This window comes from Myotis nattereri, assembly GCF_964212035.1.
Source record: "Myotis nattereri genome assembly, chromosome: 1".
In the NCBI taxonomy this organism is placed as follows: domain Eukaryota; kingdom Metazoa; phylum Chordata; class Mammalia; order Chiroptera; family Vespertilionidae; genus Myotis; species Myotis nattereri.
In genome coordinates this window covers 228,211,520-228,226,308 of record NC_138075.1, presented here as the reverse complement: position 1 = coordinate 228,226,308, position 14,789 = coordinate 228,211,520, and the positions used below count along the sequence as shown (strand labels likewise).

Genomic DNA, 14,789 nt, shown 5'->3' with positions numbered 1-14,789 from the left:
TCCTATTTATACAGGACGCTCAGGACAAATAGGAAGAAAGCGGCTTCTCCCTCCACAGCCCCACTTCCTCCAGGACCATAGTTCCCTCCACCATATGGTCCCCCATGTTCCTGCTGCCACCAAAATTTCCACTCTTCATGGGACCATAGTTAGATGGTTGCAATTTCCACTTCCGTCATTTCCTCCTCCAGAGCTGTCATCGCCACCTCTGTAGCCGCCCCCCGCCCCCAGGTTGCCATATCTGGGTCCACCACCAGATCCTCCTCTTCCCCCTCCATAACCAGGTCCTCCTCCAGGCCCTCCATACCCATTTTAGCTGTCCCCCTCAACCCAGGGCCACTTCTATAGCCATCAGGTCCTCTAGAGTTACTTCCTGGACCTGGTCCAAAATTTCACCGCCGCCTTGAGAATCTCAAACCAAAGTTGCCGCTTCTCCCGCTTCTAGAACTTGGACTCCCTGCATTTCTTGTCCAGACAAGCCTTCCTTCTGCACGATGACCATGGGTGGTTGGTATTTCTGCCTCAGTCTTAGCCACAGGGTCATGCTCATCAAAAGGAACATCCGAAGCCTCTTCCCAGACTGCCTCAGTGATTATCTCCATGGTAACAATTTCCCTCCTCAAAGTCGTCTCCAAGACGATGTTCCTCAGTGTGCCCTTTAACCCCACCAACGAACAGCTTCACAGGCGCAGAGCCCCTGGCTTCCCAGATTCCTCTCGCACAGCACCTTTTGGCCCACCGACTCCCATCAATTGAGGCCTTGCAGCCATGGCAGCATCCACCTCGGCCATGGGTGTGAAGTTACAAAACCAAGTCCTCTTGATTATCCGCTTGCAGGATCACTCCTTCAGTCCGCAGGCCGATGCTCTATCCACTGAGCCAAACCGGTCAGGGCAAGGATCACTCCTTATCACACAGTCGGTAATCCCCCCCTCGCCCCCCCTCCCCCCATTGCTCATAGTAGTTCCTCAGACTTTCTCCTGTGGTTTCGAAGCTCACGCCACCAATGAAGAGTTTACGGAACTGGAATTGTTCCTTTTCTCTGTCCATCGTGGACTCAGTCGCTTCAGCCCGATTTCCCGCAGCCGAGCGACATGAGAGAGCTCTGTGGTCGAAGGCCAACCGGACTGGTCCTGGCGCTGTCGCGAGAACGGCCGCCGCTGGAGAAATTGCAAAGCTGGAGGCACGTCTGCACACTCAGCGGTGCTGCTGCTATTCACCAATTTTTTAAAAAAATAACTATTGTTGAATATTTTTTAATCCAATTTCTTTGTTTTATGAGCTATGATTGCAATCATAAGTAATATGACATGTTCCCCCATGTTGGACTTTATACAGTGGAATCAATCCTGCGAACATGCGTCTCCCCGTGCGACGCAGGCCCATAGGTCCCTCGTTTCGATGGCTCCGTGGCAGTTTCTCTGATTTCTGTGCGCATCGGGTCACCTGGGAAGCTTGTTAAACCGCGTTGCTGGGCCCACCCCGACGGTGGCTGGTTCATTTGGTCTGGGTAGGGCCTGGTCATCTGTACTTGTAGCAGCCTCCCAGCTGGTCCTTGCACTATGGTCTCGCCGCACTGTGAGACGTACTCTTCCCCTTTTCGTCACGCTGCTATGGACGGGTCTTTGGGCCACTAGCCATCTGTAGTAGTCATGAACACCACAACTTGCTCAATGACCATAATCCCCGAGTCCCATCTACTCCTGAACAAACAGGACTTGGGCACTCTTTGGCAGTTTTCTCTGGAATTCCCCCAAACATTTGATGCCCGGAAACCTCTCTACGTGTGTCTGCACAGACAGAGACACAATCTGTACTGTCTAGGGTTGCAGTGAGTTGCTATGTTGAAGTCTTACCGCCATGCCTGTGACCGGACCTTCTCTGGAAATGGGATCTTTGCAGAAGTACAATCCAGTTAAGAGGAGGTCGTGCTGGAGTGGGCGGGGCCTTAACCCGCTAGGATCGGTGTCTTTATGAGAAGAGGCAGAGAGGCAAGATGGCCGAGAGACGGTAGAGGTGGAAGTAAGTGCGAGGGAGGAGCTAAGTCAAGGAACCCCAGGAACTGCCGGGAGCCCCCAAGGCTGGCATTGGTGAGAAAGAACCCTCCCCATGAGCCTTTGGAGGGAGCACTGCCTTGCTGGCACCTCAACTTCGGACTCTGGTATCCCAGTTGTTCCAAGCACCCCCCCCCCCCCCCCCCCCCCCCGGTTGCGGCCCTCTGTCATGAGGGCTGCCCAAGAACACGAATACAGGGGGTTCTGAAACTCACTTTTCCCCTTAAAGATGTGTCAAGTGTATTTCTTTTTTAAAAAAATTTATCAGGGTGACATTTGTTGACATGATCATACAGGTTTCAGGTGTGGGTTTTTAAGTTACAAGATCTGTATATTGCACCGTGTACCCAACACCCAAAGTCAAATCTCCCATCACCATTTATTGGGGGCCCCCCTCTCCCCACTCCCTTCCCTCTGGCAACCACCACACGGCTGTTTGTTTATGAGTTTTAGTTTTATATCCCACATATGAGTGAAATCTCTGGTTCTTAGCTTTTTGTGACTGACTTATTTCACTCAGCATAATGTTCTCAAGATCTATCCATGTTGTTGCAAATGGCGCCATTTCATCCTTTCTTATGGCTGACTTGTATTCCATTGTGTGTATGTACCACATTTAAAAAAATATATATTTTTATTGATTTCAGAGAGGAAGGGAAAGGAAAAGAGAGACAGAAACATCGATGATGAGAAAGAATCATTATCGACTGCCTCCTGCACACCCCCAACTGGGGACCAAACCTGCAACCCAGGCATGTGCCCTGACCAGGAATCAAACCATGACCTGGTTCAGAGGTTGACGCTCAACCCCTGAGCCACGCCGGCTGGCCTGTACCACGTCTTCTTTATCCAGGCCTCTGTCACAGGACTCTGGTTGTTTCCGCGTCTTGGCCACTGTGAATAATGCTGCAATGAACATAGGGGTGCATATATCTGTGAATACATGATTTTGAGTTTTTCGGGTCTACACCCAGGAGAGGGACTGCTGGGTCGTATGGTAGCTCTATTCTTAATTTTCTGAGGAATCGCCAGACTGCTTTCCATAGTGGCTGCACCAGCCTACACTCCTACCAGCAGCGAATGAGGGTTCCCTTTTTTCCCCAACCTCTCCAACATCAAGTGTATTTTCTTCCTCCCTCCCTCCCTCCCTCCCTCCCTTTCTTTTTTGATCAGCTGCCTCCTGTAGGCCCCACACTGGGGATCGAGCCTGCAACCAGGGCATGTGCCTTGACTGGGAATCGAACTGTGACCTCCTGGTTCATAGGTCGATGCTCAACCACTGAGCCACACTGGCCAGGCTATGGAGGATTCTTTTTTTTTTTCCTAATTATTCTTTATTGTTGAAAGCATTACATATGTTTCCCTTTTTCCTCTATTGAGCCCCTCAAGACTGTCCCCCCCCCACTGCCCCAGGCCTTCAGCACCCTATTGTCTGTGTCCATGGGTTATGCATACAGTGGGGCCTTGACTTACGAGTGTCCCGACTAACGAGTTTTTCGAGATACGAGCCGTCTCTAGGCCAATTTTTTGCTTTGAGTTGTGAGCTAAAATTCGGGTTACGAGCCAGCTTCAGATACCCCACCGCTAGTTGGCGCAGCGAATGTCACAGTGAACGCCACAACATCAGCCCAGCATCACGTGTCTCACTCGTTCACTTTTTGATTTGACATACGAGTAATTTGAGTTACGAGCTCCATCACGGAACGAATTAAACTCATAAGTCAAGGCCCCACTGTATTTGCATACTAGAGGCCTGGTGCATGAATTTGTGCATGGGGGGTGGGGTCCCTTGGGGTGGCTGGGGGGATTGGGCCGAAATCGGCAGTCCAACGCCACCTGCCGCTCCTGCCTGCCTCTCCCGCTCATCCTGGCCCCGCTGTGCCTGCCACAGGCTAGCGCCTGCTGCAGTGGCACTCGCCAGCCATGAGCCCTGCGCTCATCGGAGGGGCGTGGGGGGCCACCCGGGATGCTATTGGTCCTCCGGGCGGGTGGTGGGACGCCCTTGCCAGCCTGGGATCTGGATCTGTCCCGCTGATGGTCGAGCTGGTTGTTGAGAGCTACCTGGCGGCCACTTTCATATCATTTTTTCCTTGCGGAGCGTCTGGGGAGGGGAAGCGGCCGCGGTGCCCAAGGCCGACTTCCAGGAGGCCAGTGGCGCTGTTGGGATCGTGCCATTGGCACTGGTCTGTCGGTGCCTGGCCCATTCTCTGGAGATTGGACCTGCAGGACTACTGAGGGAGTGAGTGGCAGCCGCTGGGCTGCCGGGCTGCCAGGACAGGTGGTCAGCTGAGCGGCGCTCGCCCTGTGGTAGCACACTGACCACTAGGGGGCAGCTCCTGCATTGAGTGTTTGCCCCCTAGTGGTCAGTGCGCAGTCATAGTCACTGATCGTTCTGTTGTTTGGTTCCTTAGGCTTTTATATATATAGACAAGGTCTTTGGTTGATTACCTCCCTCCCACCCACTCTCCCCCACCTTCCCTCCGAGATTCCACACTCTGTTCCCTGCTTCCATGTCTCTGGATCCACTCTGTTCATTAGTTTGTTTTGTTATGTAGAGTCCACATATGAGTGCGATCATGTTATACCTGTCTTTCTTTGATTTATTTCACTTAGCATCATACTCTCCAGGTCCCTCCATGCTGTCTCAAAGGGTAAGAGATTCTTCTTTCTTTTTTACTGCTGCATAATATTCCGTGGTATAAATGTACCACAGCTTTTCTATCCACTCATCTACTGATGGGCACATGCGCTGTGTCCAGACCTTAGCTATTGTAAATTGCTCTGCTATGAACATAGGGTGCATACGTTCTTTCTGATTGGTGCTTCGGGTTTCTCAGGATACATTCCTAGAAGTGGGACCACTGCGTCAAATGGAATTTCCATATTTAATTTTTGGAGGAAACTCCATTCTGTTCTCCACAGTGGCTGCACAGCCTGCATTCCCACCAGCAGTGCACGAGGGTTCCCTTTTCTTCACATCCTCGCCAGCACTTGTCGTTTGCTGATTTGTTGATTGTAACCATTCTGGCAGGTGTGAGGTAACACTTCATTGTCATTTTGATCTGCATCTCTCTGATGATCAGTGACTTTGAGCATGTTTTCATGTCTCTTGGCCTTCTGTATGTCCTCTTTGGAGAAGAGTCTATTTAGGTCTTTTGCCCATTTTTTAATTGGATTGTTTGTCTTCCTCTTGTTAAGTTGTATGAGTTCCTTATATATTTGGAGATTAACCCTTTATCAGGCGTATCACTGGCAAATGTGTTCTCCCCTGCAGTGGGCTCCCTTTTTGTTTTGTGGATGCTTTCTTTCGCTGATGGCTTAGAAAATACCAGGTAGTATGTCCTTTCCTGCTGGGCCCACCACGGCCTGACACCCTCCAGCACCAGCCTGGTCACTGGCCTGATGAATCACAAGGGCCCCAGGTCCCTCTGGTGTCAGCCCTGCCTCAGGGGTCCTCGGGGAGATTCTCTAACTGAAGACCCTAAAAACCGTACAGATGGAAGGTGAGCGGTGCCTTGGACGGCCAAGCACCCAGCTGACTGAGCAGGTGTGGGAGTTGGTTACGCGCCTGTTCACACAGATAGGCCCACGCGGCTGGGCTGCGGCTCTGAAGCGCAGGCCTGACACACGGCTGCTTCACCTCTTGGTGGCAAACCTGGCTGGCCTGGCGACCGCGGCACCTGGTGCTCACCGCCCACCCCCCCACCCATGTCATGACTTCACAGAAGAACCCGTGTTAGTTTTCCAGGGCCGCCCTGACAAGTACACAGACTGGAAGTCCCCGGTCCAGGGCTAGAGCCTGACGCTGAAGGCCTGAAGCACAGCTGAGGGCGGCCTGGGGGCCATGGCAGGGCGGGCCCGGGGGCCATGGCAGGGCGGGCCTGGGGGCTATGGCAGGGCGGGCCCGGGGGCCATGGCAGGGCGGGCCCGGGGGCCATGGCAGGGCGGGCCTGGGGGCTATGGCAGGGCGGAGCAGGCCATGCGTCCATGCTGCGGGTCCCCCAGGGCAAGGGCAACCGGTGCGCCCCGGGCAGTTTCCCACCACGGAGCGGTGAGCCCCAGGCCTGTCCGCTCTCTCTCTCTGGTCACGGGGACTCGGAGAACGGGGCAGGTGCCCATCTGGCCAACGCCCACGCACACCCCGAGGGGCACGCTGTTCCCGCCTTGAGATCACTCCGAGCTTCGGCCTCTTCCCCTGCAGCCACGGCCCTCAGGAGCCGTCACGGTGTGGCCTGCCCGGGGCAGGTGACTGCTCGGCGGGAGCCTCGCGCCTCCCTGGCCGGGGGAGCACAGTGCCCCCGCCTTCCTCTGGACAATCGGCTACTCGGACCCAAGTCACAGACCCAGAGCCTGTCCTCTTAGGGTCCCCACAGTGGGAGGTCAGTGCCGTGTCCTGTGACATGCTCCGGGTGCAGGACGTTGCCTGGCCATCGCAGGAAGCAGAACGGGCATGCTTGTCAGATGCACCCAGTGGCTTAGCTCCTGCCAGGAACTCATTCCTCACGCCCAGCGGCTGCTCTGAGCCCGGAGGTCCTCGAGTGCCCTCTGCTCGGGCCGTGGGTGAGGGAGGGGGCCGTGGGTGAGGGGGAGGGGCTGTGGGTGAGGGAGAGGGACCATGTTTTGGGCCAGCCTGGAAGGGGGCAGCACCACCCACACCCCTGGGCTGAGCGCGGCCCCCTGGCCATGGCGAGTGGGGCGCTCTGTGGCCTGGCAGGATGTGGGCGCAGGTGCTGGGCACGTCCTGTCTGCCTCAGGCGAGAGACCTCCGGGAGGCGGTGGAGCAGAGGGACCCTGACCTGCTTGAAGTCGGTGCTGTTCTCCGGGTGCATTGCCCAGTGAATGACACGACAAGACGGGCAGCGCGGGGCAGTGAGCACGTGGTGCTCAGGTGGTCCCCCCACTACAGACCCTCCGCTCTTGGGCACAGAGATGGCCCAGGCTGTCCCGATGAGGCCTCGCCAGGCCTCCAGGTGGCCCGGGGATGCCGCAGTGTCACCGCAGTGCGTTGCACTGAAGCCACAGCCCTCTGCTGCCACCCCAGTTTCCGATGCGCCGGCTGGGGGTCAGGGGTCTGACGTGTCTTGCCAGGGTCGCCATCCCGCACCCAGGCCTGACCCTGGCTGTTTAGGACAGTCTGCTCCTCCACCAGCTCGGTGATCTGGGCAAGGCCTTCTGAAGGCCAGTGGTCCTCCTTAAGGTGGAGTGCCAGTCCCTGTCATGTGGCCCAGATTGGGGTTTCCTGTGAGGGAGAGGCTATCAGGGCAGGCTTCCTGGTGGTGGCACTTTCCAAGCTGAGTTTGGAATTGAGTTTTGCAAGACAAACACGGAGCCCAGGAGTCCATCCCAGAGGGTGGGGACGCCAAGAGAGAGCACTCAAGAGAGGCACAAGCGAGGCGTGTGGGCATTGGGCACTCCCTGGCTGGAGGGACACCTGGCAGCTGCTGGGCGAGGTGGCATTGGCATTCAGCTTAAAGGCGGACAGCAGTGGCCCTGGCAGAGTGGCTCAGTGGGTTGGGGCATCATCCTGTACACCAAGAAGTGGTGGGTTTGATTCCCAGTCAGGGCATGTACCCAGGTTGTGGGTTCAGTCCCCATCAGGTCACGTGTGGGAAACAACTGAACGAGTTTTCTTTCTCTCTCACATTGATGTCTCTCTCTCTCCCCCACTTCCTCTCTCTAAAAATTAAAAAAAAAAAAAAAAAGGTGGACAACAATGGCCTGAAAACGGGAGATGGGGGCCGATCACTGGAAGTTGTTGAGCAAGCATCCGCCCCCGCCCCCCCGCCCCCCGCCCCCCCGCAGGGCAGGGCTCAGGCCCCACCTAGCCCAGGGCTCCATGCTTCCTAATCGCCTACTTGCTCCCTCCCCTGGGGCTGGGGGCGGGGTGGGGGCAGCTGCCCAGTTTGCTGCCTAGCGGCTGCCTGCTGGCTGTGGACGAGAAGTCCCGCACGCCCGCTGCCCGCCAGGCACTGGGATGGGGCCGCGCTGGCTGCCTCTGTTCGCGCAGCTGGTGGTGCTGCAGCTGCCAGGGGCCTGGGCCGAGGACACCGTCAGGGTCTTCGTGGTGCCCCACAGCCACATGGACGTGGGCTGGCTCTACACGGTCCAGGTAGGTGCCGGCCTCCTCTCCCTGCGCAGCCCAGTGGGTTTCTGCGCCGGGTCCGCGCCAGCGTGGAGGGTCAGCCTGCTTCCAGGTGTGCCTCTGGGCGGTGACTGGGCGGCTGACCTTGAGCCGATCACTTCCTGCCTCTGAACCCAGCTTCCCCCCAGTGACAGGCAGCCCAGGCCGAGGAAGGTGCGTTGGCGGGAGTCAGGCCGTGGTCAGCCCTGCTCTGGGGGCTGCTCTGGGCCCGTCCCCCTCCCGCAGGGGGTGCAGGCCTCAGACTTGGCACCGGTTCTCCCTCTTCCTGCCAGATACTGGCGGGACTCCGTCCCTAACTCCCAGGGCGCCCCCCTGGTGAGCCACTGGCCTGGTGAGGCCTGGCAGGCAGTGGCTCTGAAGTCTTCCCTCCCACCCTCTGCCTGCGATGGCCTGCTTCCCACCAGAGAGGAGCCCACAGCTGGGGGGGGGGGGATGGGTTGCTGCACCCCTTCATTACGAACGTTCTCTGTGTGCTGACGGACACGGAGAATTGCTGAATGAGTGGCTCGGCACAGAGAAAAGGCGTGGAAGTCCCTGATTTCCTTGTTCCCGGTGCCTCTCACTCTTATGAACGAGGGAGGAAACGCCTACACAAATGAGCAAAGGCCGCTGTGGGGGGGCCCGTCACTCTGCGAAGGACATTCGTGTAACGGAGACACGGGCAGGAAGAGGCTGAGGCCGAGGGTTCAGTCTGGTCGGGGGCACATGGGGAGCCTCTGGGGGTGAGGACTCCTGCAGATGGAGACGGCTTGGGGAGGGGGAGCATGCGTGTCACCCCTTTTATGGAAGAGGAAACGGAAGAGAAGGTCCCAGGTCACTCAGAATAACCCTGCAGCCCGCTGACTCGCTGCCCAGTACTCTTTGCCAGCCTGGTGCCCAGCAGCCCTGGGCACACTGCGTGCACCCGGAGCCCCTGATGGGAAGCAGCCGGGTCACCCCCGAGAGCCCCCCCCGGGGGGAGGGAGGCAGGTGACCTCAGGGACAGCTGCCCACACAGCCTTCCCTGCATTTGAGCCCAGGAGGCCCCGGGGGGCCCTGGGACCTGGTTCCTCTCCTGGCTCGGGCCGCTGGCCCCTCCGGGCACTGCCCGGGGCGGGTCATGGTCCGACCCCTCGCCTCTCTGGGACAGCGTGTTCTCACCGAGCTGGCGAGCGTCCTGTGCTGTGTCCCAGCCTCCCTGTGTCCGGGCAGTGGGTGGGTCCTTGGTGAGAGCAGAGGGGAGGCAGCGGGAGCGGGGGAGGCGGGCGCAGGCAGGGTCCCTGCCCGGCTGGTGACCCCCCCCCCCCAGGAGAACATGCAGATCTACGCCGCCAGCGTGTACACCTCGGTGGTGCGGGAGCTGACCCTCAAGGAGCACCGGCGCTTCATCGCCGTGGAGCAGGAGTACTTCCGGCTGTGGTGGGACCGGTTCGCCTCGAGGACCCAGAAGCTCCAGGTGACGGGTGGCGCGGGGCAGGGCTGGGCGGCCCCTGGGCTGGCACGGGGCTGCTGAGATGTGGTGCGGTCGGCGGTCCCTCCCACCCTGCACAGACCTGGCCTCCTGGCCCCTCATGAAACCGCAGCCCCGCTGCCCCGCCGGGCACTGAGCCCTGCCGAGTGGGCCCCTGCACGGGCCTCTGGGGTGGCCCTGTGCCCACCCCTGTGGCCTTTATTTCCGAGTGTGCGCGGCCATGGCCCGGACCTGGGCACCCCGACCACGTGCAACGGTCCCCGTGGTTTATAAGCGGCAGCAGGTGTGAGTCACACGGTGTGGGAGTCAGAGAGGCCAGGCTCTGTGGAGAGGCAGTCTGGGGTCGGCTGCCATCCCCACGCCCACCTCCCAGAGTGCTCCCAGGCCGGGCTGGGCTGTCACTGCAGGCCCCACAGCTGTGGACGGGAGGGCCCACCCCCTCCTCAGAGGGCTGGCACCTCCCTTCAGCACAGCCCCCCACCCTGCCACCCACCCCGTAAAGTTCAGAGAGGCAGGGTGACTCGCTCAAGGGTGCAAAGCTAAGAAGGCTGATCAGGAAGCTCCGGGGCCCCCTGGAGGGGTGTCTGAAGCTGAAGCTGTGGAGTCATGAGGAGGAGCCTCCATTCAATGGGGCCGTGGCCAGCGTTGGGCTTCTGCTTTAAAAAAATGAATATTGTAATGGTTTCAGAGAAGAAGGGGGAAGAAGAGAGAGAGAGAAACATCAATGATGAGAGAGAATCATCAATCGGCTGCCTCTTGCACGCCCTCCACTGGGGATCGAGCCCGCTTGTGCCCTGACCGGGAATCTAACTGTGACCTCCTGGTTCATAAGTCGCCGCTCAACCACTGAGCCAGCTGGGCTGGGCTCCTGCTTTTTACACATTTCTTCATTGGACCCTCCTTACTGGCCGTATGGGGGGGCTAGTGATGCCCCTTTACGGAGCTGGGGAGGCTCGCAGAGGGCAGGTGACGGTCCTGTGGTCACAGCTCATATGTGACAGGAGGGATTCTGAACTGTGCATGTCTGACAAAGTACGTCTCTCCAGGTGTCCAGTGGGCGGTCCGCACTTTCTCCCATGGACACGCCAAACCCAGTTGTCTGTCTCCTACCCCCACTTCCCCGCCGGGGAGCGGAGGGTCCCAACGAACACCCGGGCAGGGAACTCCATGGCCCCGCGTGCTGGCAGCAGGGGTTTTTGTCTGTTTGCTTCATGGCCGGACCCGCAAAGCCTGAACAGGGCCTGGCGTGTAGTGGGTGTTCACCTAAAACAGCACGGAGTAGGGGCTCACTCCTTATTGCTGGGTGAATGCAGTGTAAATACTGCGCCGTCATAAAGCAAATAAAGACAGTCTGTAAACAGCAGGGTGGCGACACGGCCCACCTTCTTTGGCCATTAGTTATGTTCCATTCTCCCCTTCATTCACTTAAGATTACCTACTATTCTTCCGATATTTCAAAAACATTAGAACAGCGGTTCTCAACCTGTGGGTCACGACCCTTTCACAGGGGTCGCCTAAGACCATCGGAAAACACATATATAATTACATATTGTTTTGTGATTAATCACTATGCTTTCATTATGTTCAATTTGTAACAATGAAATTGGGGGTCACCACGACATGAGGAACTGTATTAGAGGGTCAGGCATTAGGAAGGTTGAGAACCACTGCATTAGAAGCATGTTGGAAGATGTGGATGAGATGAAAGTCTTCTGAAAAGACACGTGCTTTAGCATGTCATGAGAAAAACCCAAACTGCAGGACAGTCTCCAAATGACTAACCTGTGATCTCCGAAACGGTCCCTCCCGTGAAGGCCAGGCCCAGCGAGGAGCTGTCCCAGAGGGAAGGTCGCAGGGCGACAACAGCTCACAGCCGCCCCCAGAGGAGGACGTTCGGGGAGCTCTCGGAAAACGGGGGGGGGGGGGGGGGGAGTCTGGAGCGTAGCTAGCGGTGTGCGAGGGTGAATTTCCTGATTTTGATCCTTAGGCTGTGATTAAAACGATCCTTTTCTTCCCGGATGCTAACTGAACTTCTGCGGGTAGAAGGCATGCCCTTGCTAACTTATACTTTCAAATGGTTTAGAAACACACACTGCACAGAAAGACATGGGGGAGCGTGAAGGAAACTGGGTAAAGTGAGCCTCGAAGACTCCAGCCTGGGGACCCACGGAGCTCTTTGTACAATTCTTGCACATTTTCTCTAACTTTGAGATTGTTTCAAAAGTAAAAATTTAGCCTGGCCAGTGTAGCTCAGTGGTTGAGTGTTGACCGGTGAACCAGGAGGTCACGGTTCATTCCCGGTCAGGGCGCATGCCCGCGTTACCCGCTTGGTCCCCAGTAGGGGGCGTGCAGGAGGCAGCCGATGAATGATTCTCTCTCATCATGGATGTTTTTATCTCTCCCTCTGCCTTCCTTTCTGAAATCAATAATATATATATTTTTTAAAAGTAAAAAATTTTAAAAGCTATAACCCGCAGCAGCCACAGGCCAGGTGCTGCTCTGGGTGGAGAGGCGCCGGGCTGAGCGGGGCAGTGTCCTGCCTCTGCAGAAGGAACGAAGGTGGGAGTTTCAGGGGAGGCACCGTGCGACGCTGGCACATGTCCCTGCAGAGCCACCACACTCTGGGGTTGACCTGGCCTTCCTCTGTGCCTGCCCGCCAGGTCCGCGAGCTGCTGGCCCACGGACGCCTGGAGTTTGTGAGCGGAGGCCAGGTCATGCACGACGAGGCGGTGACGCACTTTGACGACCAGATCCTGCAGCTCACAGGTTCGGCCACCTCTCCCGTCGCCACCCTTTTGGGGCCTCCATTCGGGCTGGGACTTGGTGCCTGGATCCAGGTGCTGCGCTTCGTCCTCCCCACTGTGCGGGGGACTGTGGCAGTGCGAACGGTGACTGGCTAGTGCCAAGGCCTGGCTCCGACCGGGGATGCTAGACCCGCTAGCCTGCTGGGCCCCGGCCTGTGAGCCTGGCCCAGGGATGTCACCTATCGCGTCTCAGTGTCCTCCTCGCTGAGATGAGTTTGATGATACTTACCTTAAAGGTTTGTGTGAGAAACAGATTGCAATCATTGAAATAGAGCACTTTAGTGAAGGGCAGTGTTCCCTAGTAAATACTCATTAAAGGTTCGATGCCTTTCATCATTACACCACCATCACCACCACTCCACCGGCGATTCACCAACATAGCCATCAGCACCATCACCCTAACCACCTTTACCTCCACCACCACCACCATCACCACCATCACCATCACCATCACCATCACCATCACCATCATCACCATCACCACCACCATCATCACTATCATCACCATCACTACCACCATCAATACCACCACCACCATCATCACTATCATCACCACCATCACCATCACCACCATCATTATCACCATCATCACCACCACCACCACCACTTCCATTATCATCATCATCACCACCACCACCATCATTATCACCACTACTACCACCACCACCACCACCATCATCACCATTATCATCATCATTACCACCACCATCATTATCACCATCACCACCACCACCACCACCACCATCATCACCACCATCATCATCACCACCATCACCACCATCATCACCATCACCATCATCACCATCACCACCACCACCACCATCATCAACACCACCACCACCACCACCATCACCACCATCATCACCATCACCATCATCACCATCACCACCACCACCACCACCACCATCATCACCACCACCACCACCACCACCATCACCACCATCATCACCATCACCATCATCACCATCACCACCACCACCACCACCACCATCACCACCATCATCACCATCACCATCATCACCATCATTATCACTTTCACAACCTCCACTTCTACCCCCAGCACCACCACCTTTATGACCACCAGCACCTTCCTCATCCCCACCTCCACCTTACCATCTCCACCCACCATTGCAATGGTGGTACTTCTCTCACCGTTTACCAAAGGCTTCATAAGAAGCATTTAACGGCAGGCTGCCGGGAGGAAACTGGGGCAGCTGGAACACTGACCAAAAAAAAAAAAAAAAAAAAAGAAAGAAAGAAAGAAAAGAAAAGAAAAAGGAAAATCGCCAGTGGGTGAGCCAGAATGAAGCCAGGCCTGAGACCCTCCGCCCCAGGTCCCCAGTGTGTAAAACATCAAGGCAGAGCCGGAGGAGCTGGATGCTGTCTTAGGGCCTTGAGCACTGCCTCCCTCCCGCTCTGTAATCTGGAGTCCTTCCCTTATCTCAGGCTCTCCCTGCTCATTTCCAGACTTCAACCCCTTTGCCACTTTCGTCTAGAAGGCAGTGTTGCTGACAAAACCCTTTCTTCTCAGACTCTCACGTCCCTCTTGTGTTCAAGATGCCTCCCGCCCACAGAGCCCCTACTGCAGGCCAGGGCTGCTCCTGTGCCCCTCGCACGTGCTCACACCCGGGCGGGCGGGGGTCTGGCACAGAGGGAGCCTCCTGCCACAGCCGCCAGCCAGGCCCGAGGGCGGGGCTGGAACTGGTTCCCAGGGAAAGTGAGTCCCAGAGGCTGTTGGAGAGCGAGGTGCGGAGCTGGGAACGCGATGGCAATTGCTTTAGTTCTCATTTCATACCCCTTCCCGGCGCCTCACGTGGCCTCTGGGCCTGCTCGGGGCTCCTCTCCGGCTCCTCTTCTGCCTCCTGCTGCCCCCCTTATTTTCCTTATTTATTTATTTATTTTTTTGTTGATCCTCACCTGAGGATATTTTTTCCATTGATTTTTAGAGAGAGTGGAAGGGCGTGGGAGAGAGAGAAACACCAATGTGAGAGAGACACATTGACTGGTTGCCTTCTGCACGCACCCTCTCCGGGGTGGGGATTGAGCTTGCAACGGACATTTGTGCCCTTGACTGGGATCGAACCCGAGGCCCTTCAGTTCACCGGCTGATGCTCTAACCATTGAGCCACCAGCCAGGGAACCCATCCTGTGTTTTCGGTCGTAATGTTTCCTTTTGCCTCCACCTGAACAGCTCATCTCAGTCTCTTCTGCCAGGACCCCTCCTTTGGGTCCCCGTAGTTCCTTATCACCTCCCCTTCCCCCCGAAACTCCAGGGGGCCTCTGTCAGCAACCCAAGTCTGAGTCATCTTTGGGACCCCCCTCAGTTCACGGTCTGGCTG

At 56.9% G+C, this 14,789-nt stretch overlaps 1 protein-coding gene across 1 annotated transcript in view; it reads left to right on the top strand.

Moving 5' to 3' along the window:
* The first annotated feature begins 6,657 nt into the window (after positions 1-6,657).
* Positions 6,658-14,789, top strand: part of MAN2B2 (mannosidase alpha class 2B member 2) — a 31,157-nt gene continuing 23,025 nt past the window's right edge. Inside the window, exons 1-3 of the mRNA XM_081082369.1 lie at positions 6,658-8,163; positions 9,485-9,631; positions 12,307-12,412. Of these exons, the coding sequence (XP_080938495.1) occupies positions 8,029-8,163; positions 9,485-9,631; positions 12,307-12,412 (388 nt within the window). The 5' untranslated portion in view covers positions 6,658-8,028. The remainder of the gene's footprint in view (positions 8,164-9,484; positions 9,632-12,306; positions 12,413-14,789) is intronic.